The following is an 18,222-nucleotide window of genomic DNA, read 5'->3' on the forward strand; positions in this document are numbered from 1 at the left end:
TTTATTTTTTGTGGGTCTGGGGATGGAACCCAGGGGCATTTGGCCTTTGAGCTACACCCGCTGCGTTGTTTTTTATTCTTTTTTTTTTTTTTTTTGGTGGTACTGAGGGTGGAACCCGGAGGCTTTCTACCTCCGGGCTATACTCCCAGACCTTTTTTTAAATATTTTATTTGGAAACAGGGTCTCACTAAGTTGCTGAAAGCCTCACTAAGTAGCTGAGGCTGGCTTTGAACCCGTTCGATCCTCCTGTCTCAGCCTCCCAAAAGCGGGGATTACAAGCGTGCACCACCACGCCCGGCTTATGCTTTATTTTGAAACAGGGTCTCACTAAGTTGCAGAGGGCTTCACTAAGTAGCTGAGACTGTCAATGAAACATGATACTCTGGTCTCAGCCTCCCCAATGCTGGGATTACAAGTTTATGCCACCATGTCCCGCTGATGGTATCTAATTTTAAAAATGAGTCATTGTATGAAAATCTGAATGACTAAGATTACAATTAGAACTTGACTATAATTGATTTTTTCAAATTATGTCTTTTCATAAAGGATTCTGTCTTACCAAGAACCCATAAGGACATAAGAACAAACGACAAAAGGAAGAAGAGTGTTTCAACACATCATAAAATCTCTCATGAAATGTAATCTCTAGAAGGAATATATTGTATTTTTAAAACTCTAAATTTTAACTAGCTTAAGGATTTAACTCTAAATATGTTTGTGCTGAACATTTATTTGTAAATAAAAGCTCAAAATTTTTACTTCTACTTTGGGTCATTTGACACATAATCTAGATTTTACTGTTAAAATTTCACTTGTTAAAACCAATCTACACATAAAAATATTTCCATTTCTTAGTATTCACAGAGTTGGACTATATCGATGTCTTTCATATTTGCAAAAAAATTTACATTCATTTTTATCTTTATCCTTCTCATTGATCTTAAGGTTTTCATTAATTTTAATATGATAATTATGCCAATAGTAAAGACGCAAATACATCAGAGATATGAAAGCATATGTTATATGATACTCACTTTATTAAAATGAAGAAGAGACTGCTCTTCAGACTTTCTAAACAAATAACTTTATAAATTAGTTGTAACACTTTCTTTAAATTTAATAATCAAACTGTGGGTTAGGAAACTACTCACATGTTTAAATATTGTGAAATAAGAAAAATGACTGCCAAGCATGGTAAAAAAAAATATGACTGCCAGGTATGGTGGCACACACCTGTAATCCTACAACTTGGAAGGCTAAGACAAGAGGAGCACAGGCACATGACTACTCTTAGCAATTTAGCAAGACCCTCAGTAACTTAATGAGACCGTGTTTTATAATAAAATAAATTAAAAAAATGGGGATGGGGTGTGGCTTAGAGGTAGAATGCCTCTGGGTTCAATCTTCATTACCGAAAATAACTTTAGCTCTTTATATGTCACACTTTCTAAGAAATTTACTTAAGACAAATAATTGTTGGAATCATGCAGATTACAAGATGATCGGAAATAAGTAAATCCTGCAAGCAAGATGGCACTATCAGCCCCACCAAGATTTGTTGGAGAACTAAAACAGTGCCACTGTCACTTTCCTGTTTGAAATAACAATCATACTTCTGATTGTTATTTCAGTCTATCCATATACTTCTGTTGTAGCACAATTTGAATACTGGAATCCCAATTAGGACTGGCTCTTGGTACTACAACAGCTCTCCCTTCCTTTCTACATGCTGTACTGTTACTTCCTATTAAGTTTTATTATTGTTATTATTATTATTATTATTATTATCGTTATTATTATTATTATTATTTGGTACTGAGGATTGAGCCCAGGGGCATTCTGCCTCTGACCTATATCCCAAGCCCTGTTTTATTTTGTAACAGGGTCTCACTAAGTTTCTACTTAATGAGGCTGGCCATGAACATGTCTTGCTCCTGTCTCAGACTTCCAAGTACTGGGATTGCAGGGTATGTGCCACCATGCCCAGCTTCTCGTTGTGATGCTATTCTTTAAACCCTCAAGATACAATTATCTTCTATTGGACTATGAAATAGTTTCTTCTGAAAATGAAGCCACAACTCTATGGATCAAATATGAACACATTTAATGTTAAGCAATGTGTGTTTTAGAATTGTCCTTGAGTTCATGTCCATTATTTTCATTAATTTCCTAGAGTGATTTATCCCATTAAAATAAAATTTGATTGATGTTAAATATAAATAGGAAAGTATTAATTCCTTTCAATCAGCTCATCAGTCCCTCAATGAATTAGCATTAGTGAGCACCTGCTGTAGCCAGGAAACATGCGGGTTCAGCATTAGTGAGCACCTGCTGTAGCCAGGAAACATGCGGGTTCAGCATTAGTGAGCACCTGCTGTAGCCAGGAAACATGCGGGTTCAGAGATGAATAAACTCACTTCATTATTTCAAGGAATTTGCAAAATAAGGAACCACTCATTTTAGTAGAAGTGACAAGCATGCACAAATGGCTTTAATAATACATCTAAGATCAAGCATAAAACATGGATACTGAGTGTGGCTTGTCTAGCAGTATTTCTCGAGAACTGGAGATGGTATGCTTTGTTGACCTTGTACCATGGCTACTTTACTTAAGATGGATGATTGTCACATGGAAATAGGTACCCAATATCACTGTACCTTCTGATTAGTTAACTGTAAAGCCTACTGTTTTTCATAAGTTGAAGGGAGATTAAAAAATATACTGTGGGCCGTGTCGTTCAAAGTTGCCTGTCTGTAATGCTGAAGGAACAAAAGTGTGAAAGGTGCAATAATGAATGCATGTTCAAGGTGAAAGCCATGGTACACTGAAGTTTAGATCTTGGGGATTGGATGATGTCTCAGACAGCATCTCACCGCTGTATCCAAGTCAACGTGACCACACAACTTAGTGGAAGGAAGACGTATTTGCTCACAGTTTTCTTGGAGATTTTGGGCTCAGTCATGTGAGCCTGGGTCTGCAGGTCTCAAGGCATGGCAGCAGGAAGCAGAGAGAGGAAGGAGTAAGGGCTCTGCTCTCACACCATGGAGGACAGAAGCAGAGAGCGAGCCGGCAAGGACTCATAGACAAAACCACAATCCCTAAGGACACACTCTCAGGGACACACCTTCCCCAGCCACACCCCACCCGTCTGGGTTACCAGCCAGAAATCCCTTACAATGGATTCATCCACTGACGAGATTAAAATCCTCGTAACTCAATCATATCAACTCTAAACAGTACTACATGAGCTTTTCATATTTAACCACACCAAATGATATAGTGAAGGAAACCGAACAGGAATCAGGCTGAACTGGTTCAATGAAAACCTGGAGAGCTCAGACTAAGAACATTGTTTGGATATTACTGATGACCTTGAAAGGAACAGCCTCAAAATGAAACTGAGAATGGCATAGGTTGAAGAATACAAGAAGGTACAAAAACCAGAGACAGAGCTGGGCATGGTCCACACACGTGTAATCCTAGTACTTGGGAGGCTAAAACAGGAAGGTCACAGCTTCGCCTCCAACCTCAAAAATTTAGTGAGGCCTTGTTTCAAACTAAAAAAAAAAAAAAAAATAGGGCTGAGAATATAACTCAGAGGCAGAATGCTCCTGGGTTAAACCTCTAATATCACAAAACAAACAAATAAACAACAACATCAACAACAAACAGAAATGTAGTGAGCTTGTCAATCAGAGGGCCAGTGAATGGGGAGAGAGGGGAAGAAGAGGTCTTTTTTAAATTAATGAGAGAAATAGAGCATTTCTAATTCAATGGAATGAGAAAAGGAGAGGTGGAAGATTCTAGGAAAATATTGCATAAGAGATTTCAGAGGATGCCTGAACATAAAAAATGTATGAGATGTGGGAAGGGATCATCCTGGGTGCAGGGGAGTGGCTGGACTTGTGGCTGGAATGAGGTCATACTTGCCATTTGGTTTCTGTTTCCTCAGAGAAGGAGAGGAAGTCACCTGCTGAGCAGGTGGAGGGCTGATAGGTGGGGAGGGAACCTGAAAGAAGAACCCTTCAGCCAGGTGATTTGGTGATTTCATAGACCTGTCACATTTCAGCTACATGTGTAAGGTGTCTAAGATATTGTTATAGTAATTATCATTTTGCTTTTTAAAGAACTTGCCTTTGTAGGATAATTTTCATCATGAAGAACACGAAAGCCAGCTTTGCTTAGATAATTTGCCATCCTCCTTGTAAAGGGACACTAGTCAAAGATCAAAGGACCACCGCCATGATGATCACCCTAGGGCATTCAGATCTTCATAGGAGGCTGCTGGGTTGTGCACAGAGAAACTTTAAATTTTCAAAGGGAAGTTAAGAATTCATAGGTATCTGTCTTTTTCTTCCTAAGAAGAAAGATCAAAACACTGGAGAACATAATACATTAAAACTGAATTCAGGGTACTCAGTGTGATTCCTTTGAGGAAAAATAGAGAAGATGGGAAGTCTAAAAATCCTAACCTAACCTGAGAAGTAGTTTTCCTAATATATGTCTTTTCAGATATAAATGGAATATGAATTATTAGTCGATATGCAAAGTTTCAGTTTGAAAATTATTTTGTTCGTATTTTCTTTCAAGATATGAGAAAATAAAAAATAGTCATTAAAGTTTTGGAATTCCGCCAGGCGTGGTGGCACACACTTATAATCCCCGCACTTGGGAGGCAGAGACAGGAGGATCATGCTGGTTCGGAGCCAGCCTCGTTGGCTTAAGAGACCCTGTTTCCAAATAAAAAAAATTATAAAATAGGTCTGGGAGTGTAGCCTGGAGGTAGAAGGGCTTCCAGGAACCCAGGTACCACCAAAAAAAAAAAAAAAAAAAAAAAAATTTGGAATTAGCCGGGCATGGTGGTGCATGCTTGGGAGGCGGAGACAAAAGGATTGCACTAGTTTGAAGCCAACCTCTCTGGTTTAAGAGACCCTGCTTCCAAACAAAAATATAAAATAGGTCTGGGAGTGTAGCCCAGTAGAAGGGTTTCCAGGAACCCCAGTACCACCACACACACACACAACACACACACACACACACACACACACACACACACACACACAATATTTGCTTGAAATAAAACAGATTATTTCCTAACTAAATATTTTTAAAATTACAATGTTATCATAGTATTTTCTCAAATATAACAACAGTTCTTTGTTATTGTAAAATAGTTTAAATTACATAGATGTAAATAGTATAATGAATGAAATTCTTTATTCTTCCCAATACCTCAGCCTATTTTCTCAATCCAGAGGTTAGCACTGTAAAGAGTTTGCTGTCTATTCTATGTATGCTTAAAATATGTATTTAAACACACAAGTGAGATCTATATTATATATTGTACTGTATACATTATTCTAAGATTTACATTTTCACCTAAAATGTGATAGACCTAGAACTATATCAATAATGTGGGTTGATTACATTTTAATCAATGTCTTAGTCTAAAATATTTTAGCAAACATGATGTTAAAAGATATTGAAGTTCTAAAAAGCAGTAAATACTACATACCTCATAAGCACATTCTACTCTGTATCCCAATAATCAAAAAAAAATTTATTTTTAAGGACACATGGACTAGTCATTAAAACTTTGTCTATAAATTAGGCCATAGAGAAAATGTATCTAAAATCCAAAAAGATTAATTTGGCCACATTGTCTAATGACAGTGCAACACATTTAAAATAAAAGCAAAATAAGCCAGGCATAGTGGCTCACCCTTGTTATCCCAGCATTTGGGAGGGTGAGACCAGAGGGTCCTGGTTCATGGACAGCCCGGACTACTTAGAGAGGCCCTTTGCAACTCAATGAGACCCTGTTTCAAAAATAAAAAGACCAAAAAAAAAAAAATAGGGTTGGGAGTGTAGCACAGAGGTACAATGCCCTTGGTCTCCATCCCCAGTACCACACACACAGACACACACACAAACACACACACACACACACACACACACACACACACACACGAAAGCAAAATAAAAAGCCTATTTCTTTTGAAAACCTGCAGACTTAGATTAAAAGGGCAATATAAACTGAAATTGAATTTTTAGAAAACAATACAAATATTACACAGATATTTATGGCATATAGCTAAGATAGCATTCAAGTAAAAGTATTAGCATAAAATCATCAATTAACATACAATAAATTAAGCAACAGAAGTTGGAACAATAAAGAAAACTGAAGAGATAAAAAAATGAATATAACTTTTTTGAAGTAGGAAATACAAAAAGAAATAGAAAATTTTGATTTTAAGATAAATTAAGAAAAACACTTGTGATTCATTTATTCCATTCTGGAAAATTTGGGAAGCATGCATGCCTCAGCCTTTATTGAGGATTTTCTCCTTGGAAAACCATCTTCCCCTGGCTTCCCTTGCTCTGCTTGCTCCTGCTCTGCTGACCTCCATTGTTCTTGTCAGTAGGCTTTATCCCTGTTCTATGGAGTCAGTAGACTGGGCACCACTCAGAGTCCCATTGCCTGCTCCTCACCCCCCAAACTTTTTATCAGTTCAGACTCCTGTATAGCTTTATTAAAATGATATAATAAAGATTGTACTTATATTACCATCCCCTGTCACACGAGTGTGCTTGCTAGCTCTCTCTTCTCCCTCTCTTTCTCTCTCTTCTCTTCTTTCTCTCTCTCTCTCTCTCTCTCTCTCTCTCTCTCTCTCTCTCTCTCTCTCTCTCTCTCTCTCATTGTCTCACTAGAGTTATAACCATGTATTCAATCATGAAGGTTATAGACTTGTAATTTGTCACTGATTCTTTTCTCCACTTTGCCCCTATATCATTTTGAGTTGATTACTAAGTCCCGTTAAATTGACTTCCCAGATATATAAATATATATAATGTATATTGATATTTCATTTAGAATTCCCTTCATTTTCTCCATGACTACTGTGACTCAGACTCCCATCCTCTTATGTCTGGTCTAGTAGCAAAGTCCCCTCTCAATTCATCTCCTGCCTCTAGTCTTGCTGTTCCACTTAGGGGCTTACAAAGTCTCTGCTTCTGCTCCAGGAAGAGTCCAAACTTAATTGTATCACTGAGGTTCCCCGTAAATGTTCTCTTTTCTCTCAGGTTGCCTTTGTTATCCTGTGCACTTTATGCTCAATAATATTAATTTGCATGGTATTTCTCTTTATACAATAAAACATTTTCTTGTCTCTGTGTTTTGGTAATTTGATTTCTTTTGCTAATAATGTGATAAGCAGCCCCACCATGTCCTTCTCGTCTGCTTAAAGTCAGATCACAGTCATCTGCTTTATAAAGTTCTTCCTCGCTGTTTCCTTCAGATTGGACAAATTGGAGGCTATGTTTTCTCTTCCTGTTCTTCCTCCTCTTTCTCTTCCTCCTCCTCCTCTACCTCTTCTTCCTCTTCTGTGTGTGTGTGTGTGTGTGTATGTGTGTGTGTGTGTGTGTGTGTCACTGGGGACTGAACCCAGGGATTTTCTACCGCTGAGCTACATTTCCAGTCTTTTTAATTTTTAAAATTTGAAACAGTCTTGCTAGGTTGCTGAGCCTCATTAAGTTGCTAGGGCTGGTCTTAAGCCTATTATCGTCCTATCTCAACCTCTCAAGTACTGATATTATAGGCATGTGCCACAGTGCCTGGGCTGAGGATATGTTCATTTTCAATCCTTCCTGAACACATTTATTTATTTATTTATTTATTTATTTATTTATTATTATTTATTTTTGTGGTGCTGGAGTTTGAACCAAGGGCATTCTACCTACAAGCTACACCCCCAGCCCGGTTTTTTATTCTTTATTTTGCACCCCCAGCAAGATTTTTTGTTCTTTATTTGGAAACAGGGTCTCACTAAGTTGAAGAGGCCTCACTAAGTGAGCTGAGGCTGGCATCGAACCTGCGATCCTCCTGTCTCAGCCTCCTGAGTACTGGGGACTACAAGCGTGCATCACCACGCCCAGCATTGAACACATTTATGATGCAACATTTCTCATTATATGTAACATAGACACATACACACACACACACACACACACACACACACACACACGTTGTTTTAACAAAATCCTGTTTTTGTTTTTCATCTGTATTAACTTTAAAAAATATATTGTGGTTGAAGACAACACAAGATCTACCCTCAACAAAATTTTAAGTGCACAATGTTAGTGTTGACTATAGGGCAATGCAGTACAGACTTCTAGAGTTTACTCACCTTGCTTAACTGAAACGTTATGCAGATCTATTAGTAAAGCTCCATCTCTCTACCTTCCCCCTGCCAGCCCCGGGTAACTATCATTTTCCTCTTTGATACTATAAATTTTGTTATTCTAGTAACCATATGGGTTATGCAGTTCTTTCCTTTCTGACATAGGCTGAGACAGGAGGATTGCAGGTTTTTGGCCAGCCTCAGCCACTTAGTGAGGCCCTCTGCAATTTAGTGAAACCCTGTTTCAAAATAAATAATAAAATAATAGGGCTGGGGGTATAGCTTGTAGGTAAAATGTTTATGGGTTCAATCCCCGGTACAGAAAACAAACAAAACACTATAGCCAAGATGGAAAAGCAACCTCCCCCAAAGTAAACGTGTGTCGGGAATCCAGCCCGACAGCTGACGGGGCTTGGCGAGATGATGAGTACCTACGACTCGAACACAAACCCACGAGCCGGGAGATCTCATTTATTTCTCTCCAAGCAGTTCTTTATATAGCACCAAGCCACGAGGGGAATTGCCATGAGAAATAGCCTAGCCTATCCGGGATAAAGATCACTAGCACGTAGTTTACAGCCAATCCCAGGCCAGTACATGAGCCATTCATGTGTGTGGAAAGCTCCTTTAAAGGTAGAAAGGGAAAAACCGCTCAGTCTCCCCACCCATAATGAATGGGGAAACCACGCCTTCGTAGCTTCCTCCAGGCGCCATCTTTGCCTCTTTTTTGCTGAATCACTTTACTTAAAGTTTTGCCTTAGGCCGTAGGCCGCTCAGGCCAAATCTTCTTAGGTGCTGTATAGGCACACCCCATCAAATGTGTACACACACACTCACAAACACAGACACACCCATGACACACAAATACAACTGTGTGAGGTGATAGATGTGTTAATTACCTTGACTGCAGAAATCATGTCACAATTTTTATTATATATCAAAACATAACTTTGTACACCTTGAATATGTAGTAAGAGTTTTATCAATTACGCATTAATAAAGCTGAAAAAATATTGGTGCTTGATTTCACATGCTGGAGAATCAGCCCTATCTACGGATAATTGAATACTTTTTGAGCTGGCAGATCCATGGGCCCCATAACATACTGTGCACAGCAAACCTGTAACATATTGAACATCAGGATATTGAGGGAACATAAATTGCCTTCTGGGGAAAAGAGCACTGTCGCATCCACGCGGGGGTATGTCCCAAATCACTCTTTGCTATCAAAGAAAAGAGTCAACACTGCTAACGAGGTGACTTCACCGTTGGTCAGAACTTTTTGTTTTAAATGTTTCTCTAAACTTGCTTCTTTATAAATTTTCCTCTAGTGGTTTTATGTCTATGTTCTTAGTTTACCTAATAGATTCATATTATTTGAAGAAGTGAAGTATACTTTAAAACCTTTTTATGAATTTGTTTTTATTATTACATATGTCACATTGATATATTTCAGGAGTTTAGTAGGGCATGATGGCAGATTCCTGTAATCCCAGTTCTCGGAAGGCTGAAACAGGAGGATCTCAGGTTTGAGGTCAGCCTCAGCAACCTAGCAAGACCCTTAGAAACTTAGTAAGACCATGTTTCAAAATAAAAAAAACAAAAGAGGATTGTGGGTGTCTATCAGAGGTAGAATGCCCCTGGTTCCATTTCTCAGTTAAAAAAAAAAAAAAAAATATATATATATATATATATATATATATATATATATATATATATATATATATGTATCGTGTTAGAAGTCCATATATGTCATTATGTCATTATTTAAAAATATTTTATGGACAGATAAAAAATAAGTAGTAATTGCTTACATTTACTCTTGAAAGACATGAGTTTGTTTTTTTTTTTGATGTTTCTAAAGATGGTGACAATGTCTTTTTCATGTCCCATGAAAGAGGCTCAGTGTTAGCAGCTACGCAGACAACTGCCAGAGAGCCAGGAAGACGACGGCTAGAGAAAAGCACTGAGTTGTGACATCTCATTTCTTGCCAGAGATGTTTTATGAATATGGCAGAGTATTTAGGTTGGCCAAGTTTGAATGTGGTGGTTTTAAATATGACACCAGGCTCTAAGATGTCCAATCACACATCAACATAAATTCTGATTTATGAATAAGAATGAATTAAACAATCTTCAAAAATAAAATTGAAAACAAGATCAGTAATAATAGTTCTACATTAATTGTGCTTTTTAATTATATTGATTTTAGCCCTGGTATTTTTCACAGCGTGGGTACTCCAGATGACCATCATTACATATTGCTCGAAATGGCAGAGATGTTGCTTTATAGAATCCATATTTACATGCAAATTCAACCGAATCCCCTGATGGGGCATAAAGCTTCTGTCTATCTATCCATCTTAAGACTAAGTTATATTTTTCCATAATTTCTGTTGATATTACGCATGCATCTGAAAGAATAAAAGGATCATAAATTACTAAATAGTATGCACATCTTCTACAAAGTATTTCAATGTTATATAATGATTCAGGAATTCTTCCGCAAAATCCTTAAAAAAAAAAAAACTTTAAATATATACAGAGTTGGTCTGGCATGATGGCACATGCCCGCAATTCCAGTACATGGGAAACTGAGACAGGAAGATCACAGGTTTGAGGACAACCTTAGCAGCTTAGTGCGACTCAGCAACTTAGGAAGACCCTGTTTCAAAACAAAAAATTAAAAAGGGCTGAAAGTGTAGCTCTGAGGTAGAATATCTTGAACTCAATCCTGAATACCATACACACAAATATATACATATATATATATATTTATAAGATTAAGTTTATCTATTTTGCATATATATAGTTAAATGGTAAATAAGATAAGCTGAAAATGGTACATGATATAAAATTAGTCATTTAATTTGTAATAATTAAGTGTTATCATTCATAACATCAACTATCACATTAGGAGTTTGGCATTTTCAAATCTATCCTGTCTTTGTTTGATGAAGATGAAATCAAAGGCTATAAATTTCCATTTATAAAATGTATATTATAAGATTCGATGGAACTTTAATGCACAACACAGTGACTGTATTTAATAATGCTGTTTTGGTTACTTGAAATTTGAAAAGAGACTATTTGAAGTTTCTCCTCACACACATGGTTCCTATGGATAGTGATAAATGTATAATACTTTGATTGTACTAATTATTTTATTATAAGTATATAAAATCATCACATTGGCCAAATGAAAGGACAGAGGCCAAAAAATAAATAAATAAAAATCTGTGGCTCCAGCCATGTGCCTAGCCCTAGGACTATAAAACCAGGAAAGGGGCAGAGACAAATGCCCCCAGCTCATGCTCCACCCACCTCAGCCATGCCCGCTATCACCGTGCCCAACACTGCCCCAGGCCACACACTGTGTCAGGGCTGGATGTGAGTATTGGACAGAGGAGCTACAGTCACCTTCCTTCCAAGCACAGCATCAGGTCTCCCCCACTAATCAGCCAGGGGAGAGGAGCTTCTGAGCCTCACTACTGGGGCTGTCAGTACCAGGCACCATTGTGGGCAGCAGAGCTGGCACCAACAATGCTGGCAGAAACATCCCTCAGTGATGGGGCCACGATTCCCACTCCAGGAGCAGCCACAGTGGGACCACTTCATGCCCTCTGCTTTCCATAAAATCCTGCCTCAGCTGCTATCCCCACTCCTGTGTGACCCGCAGAGATAGTGCCTCTCTCTCTTCAACTTAGCCATGACACATGCTGTGGCCCCAATAGATAATTACAGGCAATAAATGATAGGGAGATGGCGCTAGGGTGCCTAACCACAAACAAAGTTATCATTGCATAACAAACTGCTTCCTAAAGACATATCCTCTGGAGAAGAGTGCTTACTAAAAGAATAGACTCCTTAAAGTGAAAGGGATCACTGATTCATCAGATATATGAATGTCACTGCAGGAACACAAGATAAACAGAGAAACAAAGCAACATGATACCTTTCAAAGAACATAACCTCAAGCAAAAGGTCATCAAAAATCAATATGGATGAAATATTTTGTGTGTGTGTATGTGTGTGTATCCCCAGGGGCATTCTAGCTCCGAGCTATACCCCTAGCCCAATTTTTTGGTTCTTTATTTTGAAAGAGGGTCTCACTAAGTTACAGAGATATCACTGAGTAGCTGAGGCTGGCCAGGAACCTGCCACCTTCCTGTCTCAGCCTCCCAAATACCAGGATTACAAGCATGTGCCACTGTACCTGACTTTGATGAAATAATTAATAAATAATTTTAAAGAATGATTACAGAGAAGAACAAAAAAGCTGGAAATAGTGGCGTATGCCAATAATTCCAGTACTCGGGAGGCCAAGACATAAAGAAGGATCACAGGTTTGAGGCCAGTGTGCAAAACTTAGCAAGATCCTATTTCAAAAAAAATAAAATAAAATAAAAAGGGCTGGGACTGAAGCTCAGAGGGAGCACTTCCCTATGTTCAGTTCCAAGTAGAAGAAAGGAATTAAGGAAAGAAGAAAGAACAAAGGAAAGAAGAAAAAAAAACATAAGATACAAGAGAATACACAAAAACAGTTAAATGAAATTAAGAAGAGAATGAAGGATATGAATGCAAAATTTAGCAAATATATGAAGATTTTGAAAAATAACCAAAATATGTTGGAAATGAAGAGCTTCTCATGTCAAATAACAGAGTTGAAAGCTTCAACGACAGACAGGACCAAGTGGGAGAAAGAGTATCTGATCTTGAAGATCTGCCTTCTGGAAGATCCCAGCCAGACAAAAAAGAAAAGAAAGAACGAAAGAAACATCCCAACACCTTTGGAATACCATTAAAGAAACAAATGTCTGCATTTTAAGAATGCCCAAATGGGAAGACAAACATATTAAAAGCATGGAATTCCTGGTTAATAAAATAGCCAGGTGTGGTGGTGCACACTTCTAATCCCAATATGTGGGAGGCTGAGACAGGAGGATTGCAGGTTGGAAGCCAGCCTCAACAACTTAGTGAGGTTGTTGATAACTTAATAATATCTTTGTTCTCAAATAATGCAATAAAAAGGGCTGAGGGCATAGCTCAGATGTAGAATGCCCCTAAATTAAATCCCTAGTGCCACAAATTAATAATAATAACAACAACAACAACAACAACAACAACAAAAATGTCACCAAACTTGGATATGATATGGTCATCCATGTATAGGATAGACCTCCATGTAGAGACCATTGGAAGAATTAATATTGTTGATATGTGAATTCTATCCAAAACACCTTTAATGCATGACTCATTATTAACAAATAACATTCTTCACAGTATTAGGAAAAGAATCCTGAAGTATAAAGAAACACAAAAGACCTTGAATAGCCAAAGGGATCCTGAGCAAGAAGAACCAGCTATAGAGACATCCCAACTCGATTTCAAGATATATTACAGAGCACTAGCAACCCAAACAGCATGGCATTGGCATGAAAACACACACAGAACAATGGAACATAACAGAGAATCTAGATACGTATCAATACATCTATAGCCAGGTGATTCTTGACCAAGGCTCCCCAAACATACATTGAGGAAAGGATTGCCTCTTCCATGAATGGTGCTGGGTAAACTGGACATCTGTATACAGATGATTAAAACTTGACCTCTATCTTTCACCCTGCACAAAAATCAACCCAAACTGGGTTAAAGGCTTAAATGTAAGACCTGAAAACTTGGAAACTGCTAGGAAAAAAATTGGGTAAATAATTAGAGAAACTGGTTCAGTTAATGATTTTCTGTAAAGAACCCCAAAGCACAGAAAACTAAAGCAAAAATTGAGAAATGAGGTTACACCAACCTGAAAAGCTTCAGTGCAGCAAAAGAAATAATCAACAGAGTGAACAGACAATCCATAAACTGGTAGAAAATAATTCTCAACAATGCATCTGACAGAGGGTTAATATCCAGAATGCATAGTAATTTAAAAAACAACCAATGCCGGGCGTGGTGGCACACACCTGTAATCCCTGCGCTTGGGAGGCTGAGACAGAAGGATCGCACAGGTTCGAAGCCAGCCTCAGCTACTTAGTGAGGCTCTCAGCAACTTTGTGAGACCCTGTTTCCAAATAAAACATTAAAAAAGGGCTGGGAATATAGCCCATAGGTGGAAAGCCCCTGGGTTCCACCCCCAGTACTACCAAAAAAAAAAAATTACAACCAAAAACAAATCAAATTGGATTCATGATTGGAATAGACATATCTAAAACAAATAATTACAAATAGTCCACAAATAGAAGGAAGAGTGCTGAGTATCAGTAGCCATCGGAAATAGTAATTGAAGCCACAGTAAAATACTATATCACCCAATTTCACCCATATCATCCATTACTAATTATTTATTAAAAGTAAAAATGATGAAGGCTGGTGAAGTGGCAGGGGAAAAGACATACTTAAATACTGTTGGTAGAAATGTAAATTAGCATAATCATTATGAAGAACAGTATGGAGGTTCCTCAAAAACCTAAAAATAGATCTACTAGAAGACCCAATTTTCCTGGTGTGGTGGTGCAAGCTTGTAATTTCAGCATTCAGGAGGCTGAGACAGGAGGATCCCAGTTCACAGACATCCTCAGCTGCTTAGTGAGGTCCTTTGCAATTCAGTGAGACCCTGTTTCAAAATAAAGAATAAAAAATAGGGCTGAGAGTGTAGCTCAGAGGTAGAATGCCTCTGTATTCCATTCCCAGTAATTCAAAAAGAAAAAAAAATAAAGATCCAACTATCCTGCTTCTGTTTCTGGGTATGTAGCCAAGGAAAAATGAAATCAGCATATATATCCAAGAAATACCTGCATGCCTGTGTTTATTGCAGTTCTATTCACAGTAGCTAACAAAGGAGGTCAGCTTAGCTGTCTATTAATGGATAATAAAGAAGTGGACTCGAATAGAGAATATTGATTCATAGAGGTTAAGAAGGATGGATTATTGAGGGGAGGGTGGGTAAAAAGAAGTCACATTGGTTCATGAATGCTATAGACATATACAGAAATATCACACTCTCCTCCATTAATATGGACAATTAATATGTGTTAATCAAAATAACAATATATTTAAAAATTTACACTGTACATCATGACATGACGAGATATATATATAAATATATATAAATAAATATATATGTATTTGTCAATTATTTCAAAACAAATCTCAATTTTTATTTCCTCATTTATTAATATTTGGCAGTTGAGCATTTGACAGGAAGGAATAGTTGTTTGTTAATCTGTGAATGTTATGTTACACATAACAAAATATCTTACTTACTACACTAATTTTCTCAGAATCCATGAGAATACTAAAATACTTACTTAAACATCTTGGAGGTTCTGACCACTCTCCATTTCTACAAGTTATTTTCTTGTTACCCTCAAGTTGATAGAGGGACTGGCACTGATATTCAACAGATGACTCTGGGGGATACACTGGTAATGGGAACGAGGTGAGGTCTCCATTTTCAATAGATGGAGGGGACCCACATTTTCCTGTGGAATCTGAAAAAGAGCATTTAATTCACTGAGAGACTAAATCAAAATACAGACTAAAAGAACAACCAATATAAATATATTACTGTGTATAATATTAATACTTTTGTGATTTCTGGTAACAGAAATGATTGCTTGGATAAATTCTAAGCAAAGAAAAGGAGAGTTACAGCTGGGTGTGGTGGTGTAGTCTTGTAATCCCAATACTTGGGAGGCTGAGACAGGAGAATTGCAAATTTAAAAATAGCCTCAGCAAGTAGCTAGGCCCTCAGCATAACTTAGTGAGATCCTATTCCAAAAAAATAAAAAATAAAAAATCTACCTTGAGGTGTAATTCCTGAGTTCAATCTTCAATAATCCCCCCACACAAAATAAGTAAATAAAACCAAAAAATAAATCAATAAATGGAAAGTTACTTTTTTTGTGATACTGGGGGTAGGACCCAGGGGCTTTTCTACCTCCCAGCTATACTTCCAGCCCTATTTTATACTTTATTTGGAAACAGGGTCTCACCAAGTTGCTGAGAGCCTCACTAAGTAAATGAGGCTGGCTTCAAATCTATGGATCCTCCTGACTCAGCCTCCCAATCTGTGGGATTACAAGCATGCACCACCACGCCTGGCTGGAGAGTTACATTTTAAACTCTTCCTTTCTTTTCACTAAAGTCGTGTATAAAATACTGACAAATATTTCTGCTTCCCGGCATCCCAGTATTAAAAAATATCTCAACAACTTGCCGGGCATGGTGGCGCACGCTTGTAATCCCTGAGTTTGGGAGGCAGAGACAGGAGGATCACGCAGGTTCGAAGCCAGCCTCGCTGGTTTAAGAGACCGTGTTTCTAAATAAAGAAAATATAAAATAGGTCTGGGAGTGTATCCCAGAAAAGGGTTTCCAGGAACCCCACTACCCCCCCCCAAAAAAAACCCTCAACAACTCAATGCTGAACAGATAGAGAATGAGGAGAGTTGGTTGTGTCATTCATAATATACTACACTGTTTATTGTGTCTCTAATGATTTTTTCTTGATATTCCTCTTAATTATAAAAGAAACACTAACTCCTTGAAAAAATTCAAAGTCTACAAATTGTAGAAGGTAAAGGTGAATTATTGGCTTCCTGATATGCATGTAATGAATAAAAACATTCTTGCCTATTTCTTCTGATTACTACAACTAAAAATCCTGGGCACACACACACACACACACACACACACACACACACACACATGTATTATACATATATTTAAAAAATATATAAAAAGACTGGAAGGTACAGAAAATTCAATGTGGCTATCAACTTCAGGATTCAAAGAATGGCCAAGCACCACTTGAGTCCTCTTTTTGGACTCCTGTATGTCCTGGATGGGCATTGGAGAAGATTATACATTTCAGGAATGGTTTTACACTCTCTTCAACCAAAGGCTCAGGGAAAGAGGGAGAAGTTTAGCAGACCAACGACTTTACAAGACAATATTTGATCTACTGGTGGACAAAAAAAGGCACCAGTGACCAGAATCTATAATCTCTAACAGAAGCCACCCACACACTGAGGTAGAGAGATATCTCTGTCCTTTCCTGTTGGTTCCTGCAGAGGCCAGTGAAAGGCCCTGACTTCCACACATCACGGCAGCAATGGAGACTTGCTGAATGGGAGATTTAAATAAATGTGGGTCTCAACATAAAGTACTTAAATAGCTAGAATAAAATTGAAAAGCATGTATCATTTTAAGAGTTAGAACTCAATCTCCTCCTCCTCTTCATCCTCCTTCTACTTCTTGTGTTACTAGAGATTGAACTCTTGGCATTATACTTCTGAGTCATGAAACAGGGACTCGCTAGCTTGCTGAGAGTCTTGATACATTGCTGAGGCTGTCCTCAACTTATGATCCTCCTGTCTCAGCCTTCCAAGTACTGAGATACAAAAGTGTACCACCGCACCTGGATAGGGTCAGAAATATTTCCAAACCAAAAACATAACAAAAGAAAATGCTTATATGATTCATATTTATTTAATATTTCATATTTATATAAGGGGAAAAATCTTGAACACAGCTAGGCAGAGACTATGTTCTACTTATATGATACCAAGATTTAAATGACAATGGGTTTTGCCTCCATTAACTAAGGAGGCCACAGGAAGTGCATGAAAAAGATGTCAACTTCAAATTCTTAAAATTCTGGCATTATCTTAGAATAAAGGCATATAATAAGACAGGCTTGGGCAAAGTAAGACCAAGAGATTTTGTCTCCAAGGGAATTCTCCTTAAAGTATAACTAAAATTCTTCAAAGAGCAACAAAAATGAAACAGGAAGCTGGGCACTATGGCATAGGTTTGTAATCCCAGTACTTGTGAGTCTGAGACAGAAGGATTGCATGTTGTGGCCAGCCTTGGCAACTTAGTGAGGCCCTGCACAACTTGGTGAGACTCTTTAAAATAAAAAAATAAAAGCTAGGGCTGGGGGCATAGCTCGGTGGTAGAATGTCCCTGTTTTCAATCTCCAGTACTGCAAAACAAACAAACAAACAAACAAACATTAAATAAGTAAATATTTAA

At 37.8% G+C, this 18,222-nt stretch overlaps 1 protein-coding gene across 1 annotated transcript in view; it reads right to left on the reverse strand.

Annotated features, from left to right (window-relative positions):
• Window positions 1-10,392: 10,392 nt before the first annotated feature.
• The window catches only part of LOC308265154 (complement factor H-like), a gene marked incomplete at both ends in the record, with an annotated part of 81,645 nt that continues 73,815 nt past the window's right edge, over window positions 10,393-18,222 (reverse strand). Inside the window, 2 exons of the mRNA XM_080698747.1 lie at window positions 10,393-10,598; window positions 15,495-15,677. Of these exons, the coding sequence (XP_080554873.1) occupies window positions 10,393-10,598; window positions 15,495-15,677 (389 nt within the window). The remainder of the gene's footprint in view (window positions 10,599-15,494; window positions 15,678-18,222) is intronic.

Source organism: Muscardinus avellanarius, assembly GCF_963383645.1.
Source record: "Muscardinus avellanarius genome assembly, chromosome: 7".
Taxonomy (NCBI): domain Eukaryota; kingdom Metazoa; phylum Chordata; class Mammalia; order Rodentia; family Gliridae; genus Muscardinus; species Muscardinus avellanarius.